The sequence below is a fragment of the Geotrypetes seraphini genome, chromosome 3 (assembly GCF_902459505.1).
Source record: "Geotrypetes seraphini chromosome 3, aGeoSer1.1, whole genome shotgun sequence".
NCBI lineage: Eukaryota > Metazoa > Chordata > Amphibia > Gymnophiona > Dermophiidae > Geotrypetes > Geotrypetes seraphini.
In genome coordinates, this window is record NC_047086.1 from 6,548,948 (window position 1) to 6,566,025 (window position 17,078).

The 17,078-nt window shown below is 43.4% G+C and overlaps 1 protein-coding gene across 2 annotated transcripts in view; it reads right to left on the bottom strand.

Moving 5' to 3' along the window:
• FIG4 (FIG4 phosphoinositide 5-phosphatase) overlaps nt 1-17,078 on the bottom strand; it is a 291,895-nt gene that overhangs the window by 160,949 nt on the left and 113,868 nt on the right. For both annotated transcript variants that reach the window (XM_033936107.1, XM_033936108.1), the window contains exons 9-12: nt 12,478-12,578; nt 10,534-10,696; nt 10,202-10,299; nt 5,149-5,282 (exon numbers count right to left, since the gene is read on the bottom strand). In XM_033936107.1, the coding sequence (XP_033791998.1) occupies nt 5,149-5,282; nt 10,202-10,299; nt 10,534-10,696; nt 12,478-12,578 (496 nt within the window). The remainder of the gene's footprint in view (nt 1-5,148; nt 5,283-10,201; nt 10,300-10,533; nt 10,697-12,477; nt 12,579-17,078) is intronic.

Here is a 17,078-nt window from a genome sequence, read left to right on the forward strand (position 1 = left end):
TCCGTGCTGTATTTATAACTTAATCCGTTATTTCTTAATACGTTTAAAACTTGCAATAATTTAATTAACTTATCTCAATCTTTTCTGTTAATAACATCAGGAAGGGACCTGTCATTCGACATATTTCGCCCTCTGGATGTTTCAAGAAAAGTCCCCCCTTTTCAAATTTGTTCGTACCATCCCGATCTTCATAGTATTTCTCTGGAAAAGATTTTGTTCTACGTTAATACCCTTCAAGTATTTGAACGTCTGAAACATATCTCCCCTGTCCCTCCTTTCCTCTAGGGTATACATATTCAGAAATACTAGGGTGGGATAGAACAGCCTGCCCACGAGAACGAGGACCTAAGGGTAGTGTCCTCTCAAGCTGCCAAGTTCACTCTGTAAAACCTTGTAAAGGTATGCAGAGTAGACCAAGTAGCTGCTACACAAACCTCTGCGAGAGGAACTGCCCGAGACTCCACCCATGAAGATGCAACATTCCTGGCATGTGCACCTTGATAGAAACTGGCAGCTGCTTACCACAGGTGATGTTTGCCGACAAAATGCCCATGTGAATCCATCTGTCTATAGAGGACGCCAGTCTGCTGTGTCTGGACTGACTGGTTCGCACAAACAGATGGTCGGAAGTAAAACTCTTTGCACATCCAGTTTCTTCAATATCCTATATCTTGTTTGTCCAACTCTGTAGGTTGAAAAGCAGGCAGACGAACCTCCTGGTTAACGTTAAAATCTTTTAGTAGGAAAAAAGGAAGGGACAGCCCAAAGAGCTACACATGCCTCCGTGATTCTAAGAAAGGACTCTCTACAAGAAAGAGCTTACAATTCCATGATACGTCTGGCCGAGATGACAGTCACCAGGAACACTCTCTTAACTGTAAGATCCAAAAGGAATGTGCCTAGATGGCTCATATGGGGCTTTAGTGAGGCCCTCAGATGGTGTTAAGAGTCCGCAGTGGGAAAGGAGGCTTTAGCAGAAGCTTCAACCAGAGCACCCCTCTTATGAATTTGGTCACATCCAAGTGAACCGTAAGCGAAATTTCACCACTTTGCGCCCGGAAGCATGAAAGGTCTGCCACTTGCATCCTGAAGGAAGCCAGTGCAAGACCTTTTTCCCAGACCGGCTAGAAGAAAAACAAGGATAACTGGAATGGGAGTTCAGAGCAGTTTCACTCTGTCTATTTCACACCACTGTTGAAAAGCCTTTCCAGTTTTGGCATAGGTTGCCATAGTAGAAGGCTTCTTAGCCTGGAGCAGAATGGCAATAACCACGTCTGAACATCCCTGGCAAATTAGGGCCATGTGCTCAAGAGCCATGCTGTCGCTGTGGCTTTTCCATGGGGATTGACCCATGACTGAGAAGACCACTATGAAGAGGGAGCTTGAGGTTCTTGTCTCGCTGTACACATACTAGTTCTGCTTACCATGGTTGGTGAGGCCATCTAGGGCTACTAAGATCACTAGTCTTGGATGAGTTGTGATCTTGCGGATGACCCAGCCTATCATGGGCCAAGGTGGGAAGACATAAAGGAGTTTTGGGCTGAGCCAGGGCTGAACCAACGCATCCAAACCTAAGCTGCCTGGTTCCTCTCTTCGATTGAATAAGTGCTTCACTTTTGAGTTTTTGGGAAAGCCATCATTACCGGTTTGCCCAGCGATGCACAATCGAATGCCCTTTGGGATAGAGATTATTCCCCTGGGTCCAGGAACTGCTGAGAAGGTTGGCCTGAACATTTTCTACTCCAACCACACGGACAACAGAAAGATCCTGCAGGTGGACTTCCGCCCACTGGAAGAGCATCTGAGTTTCCAAATGTAAGGGAGCACGTCTAGTGCCTATTTGTCTGTTCACATGCACTACTGCTGTGGTGGTGTTGCCTTACTGCCTTTCCCTCTAGGACCTTTTCTAGAGCTCTTAATGCTAGCTGAATGGTTCAGAGTTCCTGTTTATGGACCACCCCCTTCTGATGGTGAGTCCATTGGCCCTGAATCGAGCAGTCCCTGCAACGAGCTCCCCAGCTGAATAGGATGGCATCAGTTGTGAGAGTCACCCACTCCGTGATTTGGAGAGGCATGCCCTTCAATAAGGAGTTTCCTTAAAGCCACCAGCGTAAGTTGCTCCTCGCTGTCCCTGTCCATAGGAGTTGCAACTGAAAAGATTGACACTGAGGGGACCACCAAGACTGAAGAGCATCCTGGTGAGGGAACAACCTCCAGGAGGCTGCCATGGACAACACCTGAAAGTAATACCAAACAGAAGGAATTGGCATCACTAAGACATCAAAAATTTGTTGCTGGAGTTTATGTTTGCATAGGTCAGGAAGAAAACCGCAGCCCTGAGCCGTGTCAAAGTGAATGCCCAGATACTCTAAGCTCTGTAACGGTTCTAGATGGCTCTTCTTGAAGTTGACTATCCTAACCGCTGGTGACGCTTTTCCAGTCCGAGTATTGTCCATTTACCCCCCACTCTCTGTTTTCTATCCGCCAACCAGTTTTTGATCCACGTGAGTATTTCACCCTCAATCCCATGGCTCGCAATTTTTCAAAGTAGTCGTTCATGTGGGACCTTGTCAAATGTCTTTTGAAAATCCAGATATACAATGTCGGCCATCTTTGTCTATCTGCCTGTTAACTCCCTCGAAGAAGTGCAGCAAGTTTGTCAACAAGATCTTACTTTGATGAAGCCTTGCTGGCTGGTCCTTAAAAGATTGTGTCCGTCAAGGTGGTCCACGATGCAGTCCTTTATCAGTGCCTCTACCATCTTTCCCGGTACCGAGGTCAGACTCTCTGGTCTATAGTTTCCAGGATCACTCCTTGAACCTTTTTTGAAGATCGGCGTAATATTCACCACCTTCCAGTCTTCCGGAATCCTTCCTGATTTGATCAACAGATTGGTTATTAGTTGAAGCAGTTCAGCTATAGTCCCTTTCAGTTCCTTGATTACCCTTGGATGGATGCCATCCAGTCCAGGGGATTTGTCGTTTTTAAGCCTGTCAATCTGCCTGCATACCTCTTCTAGACTGACCGTCAACCCAGTCAGTTTCCCGTCTTCATGTCCTAGGTATAGCCTGTCAGCTTCCGGTATGTTGCGTATATCTTCTTCTGTAAACACAGATGCAAAAAACGTGTTCAGTTTGTCGGCGATGGCTTTGTCTTCTTTTAGCACTCTTTTATTCCATGGTCGTCCAAAGGCCCCACTGCTTCCTTCGCGGTGGCAGTGGCTAAACAAAGATAAAACCATTGTTGAGGTTGCTCCATTCATCCTCACAGCTGCTGGCTCTAACCTAGAAATGGAAGTGATGTCAAAGGGAGGATGAACAGAACAGCCGTGCAATGGCTTTATCTTTGGTTTGCTACTAGAGAAGCAGTGGCACCGGATGTCAGGTGGGAGGGAGTAACTGGATGCAGGAGAGGAGAAAGAGCATGGATAGAAGGGAAAGAAGAGAACAGACATGCTGATGTAGGAGGGGAGAGAAGGGAGAATCTGGATACAAGAAGCAAAGGGGGACAGACACACTGGATGGAAGGTGAGGGGAGACAAGTATGCTGAATGTAGCAGAGGAGAGGATGGAGAGTATGGATACAAATGGGAAAGGGGGAAAGACATGCTGAATGGAAGAGGAAAAGGACAGATATGCTGGATGGGGAAACATGGGAAAAGACAAGCTGGATGTAGAAGGGAAGAGGAGGCAGAGTATGTATACAATGGGGAGACACACACGAATATAAGAGGGGAGAGGAAAAAGAGCCTAGACAAAAGGGAAAGAGAGATAGACATGATGATGGAAGAGGGAAGAGGAGGGAGCATCTGGATACAAGGGGCAAAGGGGGACAGACACGCTGGATGGGAGGAGAGACAGGCATGCTGAATGTAGGAGGGGAGAGGATGGGGAATCTGGATACAAGGGGGAAAGGGGGACAAGACATGCAGAATGTAAGGGGAAGGGACAGGCACGCTATGGGAAATATGGAAAAAGACAAGTTAGATGTAGGAGGGAAGAGGAGGCAGTGTATGGATACAAGGTGGAGAAAGGGACAGACACATGGATGTAGGAGAAAGAAGGCAGTCTAAATACAAGGGGGAAAGAAGGACAGACATGTGGATATGACTCATAAGCATGGTGTTTTGATAAGAGTCATCTACCAAATTTGTCCAGGGTTTGGCCCTCTCTTCCAGGAGGATTGCTGGCATATGTTCTATTACTGGATTATCTTTTTAGGGCAGACTCAGCTAAGAGGGAGTGATGTTGTAGTTGAGGTTTATCAAACCTTGGACATGCCCGGACCTTATAAAGGTAGTCAAGTTTTCTACGAGCTACAGGAACATGTAGAGGCAATTTTTAAATAAGGTGTCTTTCAGAAGATGATAAGTATTTATATATATCACTTATAGTCTAAGTGGTTTGCATTCAGGTACTCAAGCATTGATGAAATGGAAACTTTAAACAGCCCTTAGGAATTTGTTCAAAATCTAAGGTGTCATACAACTCAGCTTTTGGCTCAGATTCAGATTAATTTATACTGGTAGGGCATGCCTCAGTTTGGCATATGAATCTGATAAATGATAGGGAGGGAGCATGCACAGATGCTCAATGCCTTGTGCCCGCCAGCCTCTATATTTTTGGTGCTGTACCAGCTGGAGTATTGTCACCCCAGAGGAGGTAGGTATGGAACTAAACACATCTTGGGGAAGGGGGGTGCTGGGAGGTGGAGAGATATGCGAGAAACTGTGGGAGATGAGAGTTTAGCGCAGGACAAAAATGCAGGGTACCATAATAGGGTGGGATGTTCAGAGGTAAGGAAGGGTTTTGGCACCCCTTTACCTTTGCTGGGGGGATGCCACACTGCACCCTTCTTCCTTCTCCTCAAGGCAGAAGTCAGCAGTGTGCCCTCAGCCACCAATGCTGAGACGTCCCAGCACTGGCACCATCTGCTTTAAGGAAGCAGCATCAGATGAGCAGCAGCGCTGTATTTCTTTGGTTGGCAGGGACTTGGCATTCCTGCTAGCAAAGGAATGTTTAGCGGGGGGGGGGGGGGGGGGGGGGGGAACAGGAGGAAGAGGGAGCAATGTTTTGTTCGCCCACCAGTCCACCACCAAAATTGGAGGGTTGCCTACGCCCCTGCTTTACACCTTACAGATATACTCACCTCTTAGTGTATTTAGCCATGTCCCAAGGAATATATACAATATATTGATCTGGAGGTAAAAACTGATTAAGATAGGTCACTGCAGTAACAAGTTCTTCACTCAAAATTCTCTCGTGCTTCCTTTTCTCTCGCTCCTAAACCAATTAAAAACAAACAAAGCTTGGTATATTCTTTCATACTCATAAAAAACTTTTATTCCGTAAGTACAGTTACGATAAGTAGAATAACTATGTCCCTGACTGGTCTCAATTAAAAGCTAATTTCTGGATATACTCGCTGATTCGGTCCAGAAATTAGTCCTGGAATCCCTACGTGGGACCTTCCCATGCACACTCCAATTCATTCCTGCCATCATCAATATAAGTCTACTTGGCAAAGGAAATAATTTACGGGCTTTATGGTTTTAAGAAAGGTTTGGACCATTTTCTGGAGGAAAAGTCCATAGTCTGTTATTGAGAAGGACATGGGTGAAGCCACTGGATCGGTTCCATGGAATGTTGCTACTCCTTGGGTTTTGGCCAGGTACTAGCGACCTTGATTGGCCACCGTGAGAAGGGGCTACTGGGCTTGATGGACCATTGGTCTGACCCAGTAAGGCTTTTCTTATGTTCTTATGGGCTTCAACTTGTAACTCTCGTTAAGCTCCGATTTGGAAAGGTGAGCAATTAAATCCAATCATCACTTAGTCTCTAGTCACTCCCGCCACTCTCACTCCCAGTAAAGATTATCATAAAATAAAAACAAAAGCACTCAGCTGTGCTTTATAACAGATGTAATTAAGTCTTGTTTCCTGCACCTTCTGTCAGCTATTACTTTAAAAAAAAAATAGCTTGAAGCAACAAATTCTAATCACTGACACAATTAAAATTGGCAGTCTTGATTAATAAATCATATATGGTCTACAGTTACACAGCTGCACATACTATAGCAGGTCTTGCTTCTGCACTGTCACTCCAGCTGACACCATTCTCTGACTTTGCACAGTATTTCCTTGTCGTTTTCTAACTCCTGTTACTTTATCTTATCTTGTCTGTATGTTTTAATATTTATTGTGTTGACGCTGTAAGTAGCACAGTATGCAATAAAGCAGTTACTCAGCTGTAACAGATGCTTTTGGGGACTGATGGGTGATGTCACTGACAGAGACACTCACCAGCTTTCAATATTCTAGAAGCCATTAGATGTGATCTGCTGCACGTACACATGACTTCCCACTCACCATTAACATGCAGGACCAGGTCAGTCTAGTATAGCAGCTGATAAAATGCAACTCCTTTTGTATCAGCCGCTCAGTCAGTAGCTCTACACATCAAGCCATGGCTGAAGGCTCACTGCCACATTTCAACTGACTCTTGACACAAAAGGAAAGATCCCATACCACGCCAATTGATTTGGATAGAACAATTTGGTGCATTAGCTGACCTTTCGAGCTTTCCAAGTTGCATCTAGCTTCAGGAGACTGATATCATGATGAGTCTCCTGAGTGGACCAGTGTCCCTTGCTGTGAAGCTCATCCCAGGTTAGATGCAACCGTGGTCAGAATTTTCTGGGGAGGAGGAATTTGAAATGAAAGTCTCAGCGTCAATTGCTCCAAATCATCCATCAAACCCTGTCATCCGCAACATTCCCTTTTAGCCTGGCACCATTAGGAAACTAGGATTCATCGGAAGAGGGCCATGGGCGTTAAATGTATTGTAGAGGCCATGTGGCCCAATTCAGCTGTGCTGAACTTCATGAGCGTCCACTCACCGTTGATGAAGGTAAGCCCAAGCATAAGCTATGGATAACAGGGCTCCTAAGAATTCCAATTATTGAACTGGGTGCAGATGAGACTTTGGGTAATTGAAAGAAAAATCATGAACCTGGAAGACATACCGAGTAGAGAATGGCACAGGGAACTTTTTTTCCTGTCCCTGCCCCATTCCTAAAAGCTCTGTCCTCATCTACACAAGTCTCAAACACTATCCGAGGCTTGTATAGTTAAGGAATGGGGCGGGGACAGGGACAGCAACAAAACTCATGGGGACAGGATGGGGAAATTGAGTTCTTGTGGGGATGGCGAAAACTTTGACCCCCGTCATTTTCTAATACTGAGCCAAATCCAAGAGTGATGGGACAGGATACATTCCAAGGTACTGAAAGGACTCAAAACTTGAACTTGCTGAACCTATTACTAAAATCATCTGTAGTACCTGAAAAAGGGTTCCAGGGGTGATTCAGAAAACGACAGACTGGTAAGCCTGACTTCAGTGCCAGGCAAAATAAAGGAAATGATTATAAACGATGAGTCGGCATGGGAGGCCTTGCCTTACCAATTTGCTTGATTTCTTTGAAGAAACGTGGATAAAGGGGAGCCGGTTGATATAGTGTATCTGAACAGTCATGGATTAGGAATTGGTTATTGGACAGAAAACAGAGAGAATTGTTACAATGGCCATTTTTCTCAATGGAGGAGAGTAAATAGCATCATGAAACAATAGGAAAGTGGGGAGAAGCAGAAAGGAAGAAAGAAATATTGGATGCACAGTCAGAAGGAAGTACACCAAACAAAGGTCGGAAAAATGAAATTTTCAATTTAGTGATCAAAATGTGTCCGTTTTGAGAATTTATATCTGCTGTCTATATTTTGCTCTATATTTGTCTATTTTTTTCTATAGTTGTTACTGATTGCATATTTTAAAATTATCTGCCTTGACCTCTTTGAAAAACCCTCCGAATATAAATGATAATTAACATTTTCTCTGCGTACAGTGTGCTGTGTGTTTTTTTACATTTTGTGGTTACCATTATGTATTAATAAGATTATATTGTGTGTGTATGAAAAATGGATGGAAGAAATTGCATTACAATTAGTACTATTATTATGGGGTGGAGTCAGGAGCGGAGTTTGGGCAGGTCTGGGGTGGAGCTTGGGCGGAGGTACTCGGTCAGTATTTATTAGGCTTAGGGGGTACTTGGCTTGCAAAGGTTGAGAAACACTGCACTAGACTACTAGGGACTACTTGGGGGGAGGATCAGGGCATTGTCCTTGGTGGGGGGGACGGACAAGATCAGGATGTGAGAGACTGACCCCTTATTTTACGAAACTGTGATAGCAGTTTCTAGTGCGGGGAGCCCTTCTGAATGGAACTCAATGAGCATCAGGAGCAGCGCGGGCCATTCAGCGTGGCTCCTCACGCTAGAAACTGCTATCGCCATTTCGTAAAAGGAAGCCTTAGATTTGGAAGGATTGGATCAGGGGCAATTCTCTGGTCACCAGGTTTTTTATTTGTTATTTTTAAATAACATGTGAGGAAGAACTGGGGCCCACGTTACATAAATTGGCAGGTAGCATGGGCGTACCCACGCTGTCTGTCAACCCATGTAACAGAGGCCTAGGCTTAAGCACCTGCTCTGTTTTGTAAAGATATTGATGCACTTTGTCTGTCTTGATTGGATTGTAACACATATATATTTTTTTTAATTCTTCATCAAGTGTACAAAAATTCATAATAAACACTATTAATTAGACCACTTGAACATCTTATCATTATATCCTATAAATATAAATGTAACCCTCCCCCCACCCTCCCTCAAAGCCCATTATTCATTATAAGATCATAAACTCTACACTTGAAACCCTCCCCCCAGCCAACATTAATTTAAAGTATAAAGTTGCAAATTAAGACTGCTCCTTGAACATTTAATTAACTATTGTGCCTGTTCTACTATGTCCACTTTATGATGTGATGGACTTCTTTCCTAAGCTACAGCAGCACACTCGATAATGTTCTTTATTTTTAAATTAAAGGAAGCACATTCCAGAAACAGTAGACAGAGCTATACACTAGTCTTAAAATATCACTGCACTTTCAAAACCTTTTTGCCCTTTGGGGATTTTGCAAAGAATAGCAAGAAATACAGTTGTAAATAGCCTCAACATACATATGTGGATGAGAATAAAATGTTTCTGCATTGCCACTTGTACTAGCCGTCTCATGAGAAAAGCCCAGGGCCAAACAGCACTTAACAAGTCCCATGTTCGTGTCTGTTGAGCCTTGTTCTACATTCTGTCAGTGGCCTTTGAAAGAGGAGGCTATAAATAAAGGTTGTTTCCTCCTTTGGCTCACAAAAGCAGGCTGGCGTATTGATTGCTAATAGCAAACATTTCAGAAACAGCTCTACAAGGACGATAGAGATAGGTTTTTAGTTTAGTATTTTATAATTGACCACGAGGCTGAATTCATGACACTGTTGCCGTACACGGCACAGCTTATGATACGGTTACCAAGAGACATTGTCTGAACAACAGGCGTAGAAAAGGCCATTTGCTGACCAAACGTAGACAGCTTTGACCTGTGTCACTTAGATAAGGTACTTTCTGCATCTATGATATAAGAAAAAGTAAAAGATGGCAAAATTATAACACAGATGGCAGTCTTTAAGCTTGAGAAAATGATCTGGTTTGAATGACGTGCATAATAAGATTGCTGATGCCCTGACAGGGTAGAATTTCATTTACAAATGACTGTGTACTTCATGCCAGCACAAGGTGTTTGCTGGAGCTACATATTCAATGGCAAGATGGCAGGCTGTTTCCAGTGATCGGCATTGAATATCCAATCTCAAACTTAGCCGACTATGCCAATTTTAAGTACTGGCTGGCTAAGAGCTGCATTTTGTGTGGCCTGACTTGGTCACTGAACTTGACCATTCAGCGCTTAAAATTGGTGGCTACCGCTCTCTCCCATTGAAATCCATATGCCGTTCATGGCTAGTGAAATAGCACTGCTTATCGGGTGGTAAATGAATTCTTTGCTTTGGTCTTCACTGACTAGACAGCAATATCACTTTCCTCCAGGCTTCACCAATGCATTTTAAGTGCAGGGTGTGAGCCGTACGCTCCTGACCATTAATGCAAACTGCATTCTAAAAACTGCCACCAAATGCTCAGAAAAACCATCAACACTGAGAAAGAGATAAAATGAAATTGCAAGTTCTTTGGCCCAGAAGATATGAGAAGAGAAACAGCACAATTCTTTCTTTTTTTAGGTTTTGTAAAGACTCGCCGTACCTTGACAAGATTCAGTATAATTATGGGAGAGCCAAACCTCTGAAGCATTTGGTCAAAGTGAAGTGCAGCTACATGAGCAAATGGATCTGCTTGGACCACTGGGGAAAAAAAGACATCCGTAAAGAAAAGCAAGCAAGCAACATAGCTCCCCATTGTGTTGGATATATATCTATTATTTTTATTCTTGTACACCACAGTATAGAATTTCTTTGCAATAAAACAAGTGTCTTCAATGACATCTTGAAAACATGTGTGCAAAATTATCTTTTCATTCATTGGGATAATATTAAGTAGGACAACTTGCAAAGAATCTAGATGTAGAAGAAACCTACATGTGATGGGTGGCTTTGGCATCATAGTCGAAATATCTTGAGACCAGTAAAGGGGTACGGAGCCTCGAACTTGGACATAGGAGGAATAGCTCCCAGCCGCAAACGAAATCACCGAGGCATCATATACTATTTGCTCTGTCTCAACTTCATTGGCAACATCTCCCTTGAAAAGAAAAAGGTCTGTTAACATTTAGATACCTGTATGTTAACTACTTTCCAAGTCTTTTAGCTTCTCTTCCCACTCTGCTCTTAAAAAGCCACCTTCTTTACTTCTTAGTTCTCCTTTGTAGCATCTAACCCCCCCAAGAAAACGGGATTTTGGCCAACAATCTTGCATCCCCTTTCCTCAACTAACCAATATAGCTACTCCCACACAACGCTAGAAACCTGGGAATGAAATGAAGTCTCACAGGGGGCAATGTAGAACATAAACCATCGGTCTAACCAATTCAACATGCAACAATGTGAAATGTGTGCACTCCAAAAGACAGTGAATGAAAGCTTCCACCTTGCCTTCCATCTCAACCTATCTGCCTGTCTTCCCTTCATTTCCCCTCACATTCTCTCCAGTTCATCCCCTCTTTCCTACTCTCCCTCTCTTGTGTTTCCACCGCAGTCTCACCCACCCCTCACATCAACCACTAATCCATCTACCTGGCTCTCCATCTGTCCACACATCATCCAGGCTCATTTCTTCTCCTCTTCTTCAAGCACCATCATAGGCTCCTTCATCTCTTTTTTCCTCTCTCTCTGAATCTTCCACTTAAGCACCAGCCTTCCTCGAGCTCAACCACTCATTTATTCCCCTCCCCATGAGATCAACCCTCCTCCAGCTTCAGCTTTTAATCACTCAATCACTCCTGCTCATACTTTTTCTCTCATCTCCCTCTTCCAAGATCACCTCTACAAAATTCAGTCATTTCCCCCCAATTCCCATATATCCTTTGTGTTTCCCCCTCTTTCTTGCATTCACCCTTCTTATTCTCTCTCCTCATCACCCCCTATGATCCCTCTTTTACTTTTCAACTCCAACACCATCAGCTTTGCCCTATCACAGACTGCAGCATGACAAAGATAAAGGGGATGTTTCGGGCCAGTGCCTCCTCTGCTTGGTGCACAGTCTTCAAGCTCCCTGTCTGTCTCCGCATACCATTCCATCCCTTATGCCTGGAACATCCTGCCTGACTCAGTGTTTTGGGCCCCGTCTCTCATGATGTTCAGATCCAGTCTAAAACCCTGCTTTTTTGAAACTGCGTTTATGCCTTACCCTCCCAACTTGTAAAGCACCCATATCTGTTACCGTTCCCTCTCTACTCCCCTAATTCTAGTCTCTAATATTTTCTCACCTAAGTAACATGTACACTTCTCCCTCCGAAACCACAGTTTCAACATCTGCAGATTTGGTTATTCGCAATTTTTTTTTTTTATACATTTTCATTTTCTGGGCTATTTTTAAGCCCTCTTAGACCCCCCCTTAAGCCTTACCTGCTGGTCTAGCGGGTTTTCAGGGCAGGAGCGATCTTCCTACGCTCCTGCCCCGTGCAGATCACTCATAGGAAATGGCTGCCATGAGTCCCGAGACTACGACGGAAGCTCACAGCAGCCATTTCCTATGAGTGATCTGCACGGGGCAGGAGCGTAGGAAGATCACCCCTGCCCCGAAATTCCACTAGACCACCAGGTAAGGCTTATGGGTTGCTGGAGGGAGGGTCGGAGCTGGCCCGAATACTATTTGCAGTTCTTTAATATTCGTGGGCCGGCTCTACCCTAACCGCCGTGGATACAGAGGGAGAAGTGTATAAGCCTTTGTCCTATGTTCAACATCAATGCTGGCTTTTCCTATGCTCTTCAGCAGCATGCTTTCATATTTGCCACTTGAGATTCACATAAATGTATTAAGAAAAGGTACCAGAAGATAAAAATCCAAATTAATCTTCATATTACCTCACAGTTGGCACCTCTCTTTAGGAAACGTGTTCCAGCGAATCTGCTTGACCTTCTTGCTATGAGCGTAACGTAGATTGGCCGGCCATAGATTAACAGTTCTTAAAAAGTTGGTTAAGGCTAACAGATCTTTTCTCTCATTCCCTGTACACCTTAAAAAGTAACAGATTGGAATTATGGTACATTTACCCTTTCACTTTAGTTTATTTTAGACCACACTCATAGAAACATAGTAAATGACAGCACATAAAAACCCGAATGGTCCATCCAGTCTGTCCAATAGTTATACACATTATAAATTCATGATTAGACTGTCTTTTTTCTTTGATATTTCTGGGCCAAATACCGTAAAAGTCCACCTAGTACTGTCCTTAGGTGCCCACAACTAGCGTTACCATCAAAGTTCACTCCAGACAGCACAGTTACTTACCGTAACAGGTGTTATCCTGGAACAGTAGGCAGATATTCTCACAAATGGGGTGACGTCATCCACAGAGCCCTGATATGGATAATGAAAAGTGTAGTATCACTTTAAGCTTTAGCAAGCTTTTTAGACTGCCCGCACTGCGCATACATGAGTGCCTTCCCGCCTGAACCCAGTTCGCGAGGTCATCAGTTCAATGCCCAAGCGAAGAAGCCAACAAGGGGAGGTGGGCGGGTTGTGAGAATATCTGCCTGCTGTCCCAGGATAACACCTGTTATGCTAAGTAACTGTGCTTTATCCTTAGACAAGCAGGCATTTACCTAGTTCTGGCTGATTAAAGTCTCTGGGTTCTCTCCCCTTCAGGCTTCCTTTGTAGAGCAGCCTTGGAAGTGAACTTCTGCTCGCGGTTTCCTGCAAGTGAGGAACCCTCCTCCTGCTTCCAGCTTCTCTGCTTGTTGAAACAGAAGCTCAGGTGTGCTTGGAGTTCTAACTGGCTGAGCCGTGCTACTTCTGCCTGCTGTTTCTACTTGTCTCCATCCTTCCTGCTTGTTCAAAGAAAGGGGTATTTGGTTATGTTGCATTACATTACATTAGTGATTTCTATTCCGCCAATGCCTTGCGGTTCAAGGCGGATTACATCAAAGTTAACAAGAATTACATTAAAAGTTTGCATGAACAGCATAAGCGATGTCATAATATTTACTTAAGAAGTACCAAAGAGTTGTCGAGATCTTAAGGTGATAATTTTTGGATAAAGAATTTCCAAAGAGAAGTCGAGATCTTAAGGAGATAAGTATTGGGTAAATTAGAAGCATTTTAGATTATGTTGGGTAGATAGAAGAACATTAGAGAGTATTAAGGATATAGAGAGGGTTGAAGGGGGGGGGGGGTTGGGTAGGGACTGGTCGTGCTAGATGGGTTTTATGTATTTTTTGAAGAGTATGGTTTTAATATCTTTCTTGAAGATTTTGTAGCTTGTGGTTGATGATAACAGAGTGGTGATTTGTCTGTCCAGTTTAACTGCTTTGGAGGCTATTAGGTTGTCATATAGTTTTTTTCGTTTGACATTTTTGGATGATGGGTGTGTGAATAGTGAGTGGGTTCTCCTGTGCCTGGTTGAAGAGGATTGAGTTAGTCGGTTATTCCAGTAGGTTGGACTTTCTCTGTTAATAGCCTTGAAAAGTAGGCAGTAGAATTTGAAGTGTACTCTTGCTTGTATTGGAAGCCAGTGTGAATCATGGTATGCCTCTATGATATGGTCATATTTTTTCAGTGAGTAGACGAGTCTCAGGGCTGAATTTGTATTGTTTGTAATTGTTTTATCATGGTCACGAACAATGCTTTTATTACTTTGTTGATTTGTGGTTGCATGATACAGCCTCTGTCAATTATAACTCCTAGAAGTTTTAGTGTGGGTTGAATTGGGTATGAGATCAAGTTTATTACTAGATTTGTTAAGGTTGGAGTTTTGTTGTTTTCTAGGAGGATGAAGTTTGTTTTGTCAGGGTTAAGTTTTAATTTGTGCTCTGTCATCCATGTTGCTACCGTTTCGAGTGTTCTGTGTATAGTGCTTGTCATGGTGGGTTCTGGATGGTCGAAGGGGAGGAGAATAGTGATGTCATCTGCGTAGCTGAATGAAGTTATGCCCTGATTGTCTAGGTAGGAGCTGAGGGAGGTTATGTATATATTGAATAGTGTGGGTGATAGGGGTGATCCTTGGGGAACTCCACAGGGGTTGGACCATGGATCTATTTTTCTTGCATTGTTTTAACCCTATATGTTCTTGATTGTAGGAAGCCTTTGAACCATGCAAGTACTTTGCCTGAGATTCCTATGGAGTCTCGGGCAAAGAATGTCGTGATCTACCAGGTCGAAGGCTACAGAGAGGTCTAGTTGTATGAGCAGGATTTTCTTGCCTGTACAGAGGTATTGTCTTGCAGTGTCCATTAGTGTTCCTAGTAGTGTCTCCATGCTGTAGTTGGCTCTGAAACCCGACTGTGTGGGGTGGAATATGTTGTGATTATCTAGGTAGGAGGCTAAAGTTTTGGCTACTAGACCTTCAGTTTGACGTACAGTGGGATTGAGGCTATGGGTCTGTAGTTGGAAGGTTGGTCCGTTGCTCCTTTGGGGTCTTTTAATATCGGAATTATAATGATTTCGCTGAGTTTTTGAAGGAAATGACCCTTTAGTAGTGAGGAGTGTATCCATTGTAGAAGCAGGGAGCGGAATAATGTATTTGAGGTTTTCAGTAGGTATGGAGGGCAATGGTTAAGGTCGCAGGCTGCATGGCTGTATTTATTATAAAGATTGTTGAACTCTGCCCATTGTATGGGTGAGAAATGGGACTGGGTTCTATCTGCTGCGACTGGTTCTTTTTCGGTAGAGGGAAATGATGGCTCTATGTGTGTGGGGTTTCCGTTGAATGAGGCTCTGATGTTTGCGATCTTGTTTTTGAAGTATGGGGCTAAGAGGGTGGCTGAAGGTGTGTGTGTGGGGGGGGGGGGAGTTGCTGTTGGCTATGTAAGGTGTGGTGTTTGTGAGGACTTTTAGTAGATGGAATAGCTTTTTTGTGTCTTGGGGTCCAACCCCTATTTGTTTTGAGTAGTATGTCTTTCTTTCTTCTTTCAGTTTTTGTTTGTATTTTTGGTTTGTTACTGTCCATGCTGTTTTTGTGGACTCTTGGTCGCTTTTTCTCCATTTTCTTTCTAGTTGTCTGCATTGTCTTTTGAGTTGGAGTAGTTGGTTGTCGAACCACTTGTCTAATTTTCTGTGGATTTTGGTTTTGGGTTTTTCTGGGGCTAGTTCGTCCAGGGTAGCAGTACTTAGAAGGGTCCATTTTGAGATGAAGTCTTTAGGTGTGTAGTGTTGGATTATGGTGTCTGTTTTTGTCCAGAATATGGTGGGATCAATATGTTTGGGTGAGTTGTAGGTTGTCTGTTGAGTAGTTGGAATGTTTTTATTACTGGTCCAATTGATTTCAAAGGAGTAAGTGTAGTGATCAGACCAAAGGGAACGGTTCCATTTTCCGTTTGGATCTCTGGTTATGTGGTCTATTGGGACATGTAGGCTGCGATGTCCAGCTGGTGTCCTTTTTCGTGTGTGGTTTGTTTATTCACTGTCCTTTTATTATCCAGGGGCAAATGAGCCTTAGCACTAGGAATATTCATATTTAAGTACTTTAAAGCAAAATTAACCCAATATGAAAGAATGTCCAAAATAGATGGCAAAGAATTCTTCCAATAAAGAGAGTAGAATTATTGGAATATCTGCCAGAAAGCCCTCAATCAATTATAAAAGGCTTAGCGAATCCATAACCTCACTCTACCATAATTGTGAAAATAAATGTTAAATGTTTAATGATGAGAGTCCTCAGTTGTCACAACTCATAAAAGGGCTAGAAGCCTCACAGTCAAGAGTTGTGTTCGGATGAACCCAAACGAGCATCCCCCGGACCTCTTGTAAAACATGTCTTGTGCGTTAAACAAAAAGTGCTTAATAATGGGAGAGTGTGGCGCAGTGGTTAAAAGCTACAGCCTCAGCACCCTGAGGTTGTGGGTTCAAACCCACGCTGCTCCTTGTGACCTTGGACAAGTCACTTAATCCCCCCATTGTCCCAGGTACATTAGATAGATTGTGAGCCCACCGGGACAGACAGGGGAAAATGCTTCAGTACCTGAATAAATGCATGTAAACCGTTCTGAGCTCCCCTGGGAGAACGGTATAGAAAATTGAATAAATAAATAAATAATGTGATGCTCCAATAAAACTACAAGCTCAATATTTCTTTAGAAACTTTTAGCGTCAAAAGTCTTATCAACTACAGTAAACGTTCTATCCACTTCATTAGGCTGCTCCACGTTCAAAGAGTTAAATATTTTACTTATCTTCGTTGTCTTCAGCAATGCGCCGAAAAAATGTTTAAGATCCAGTAGCGTGCTGTGTTTTAGTTCAATGGGGCTCCCCCTTCTTCGGGAACTTAGCACTGCTCTCAAACCAGCAATCTAAAGGAAGAGGATTAGTGCTATGAGGTCGTGGATTCTCTAAGCCTTTCAGAATTGATTGAGGGTTTTCTGGCAGATACTCCAATAATTCTACTCTCTTTTTATTGGAAAAATTATTTCCCCCCTATTTCTTAGGGCCTTTTCCTGATCTGAATTGCAGCTTTCATGCTTTAAAG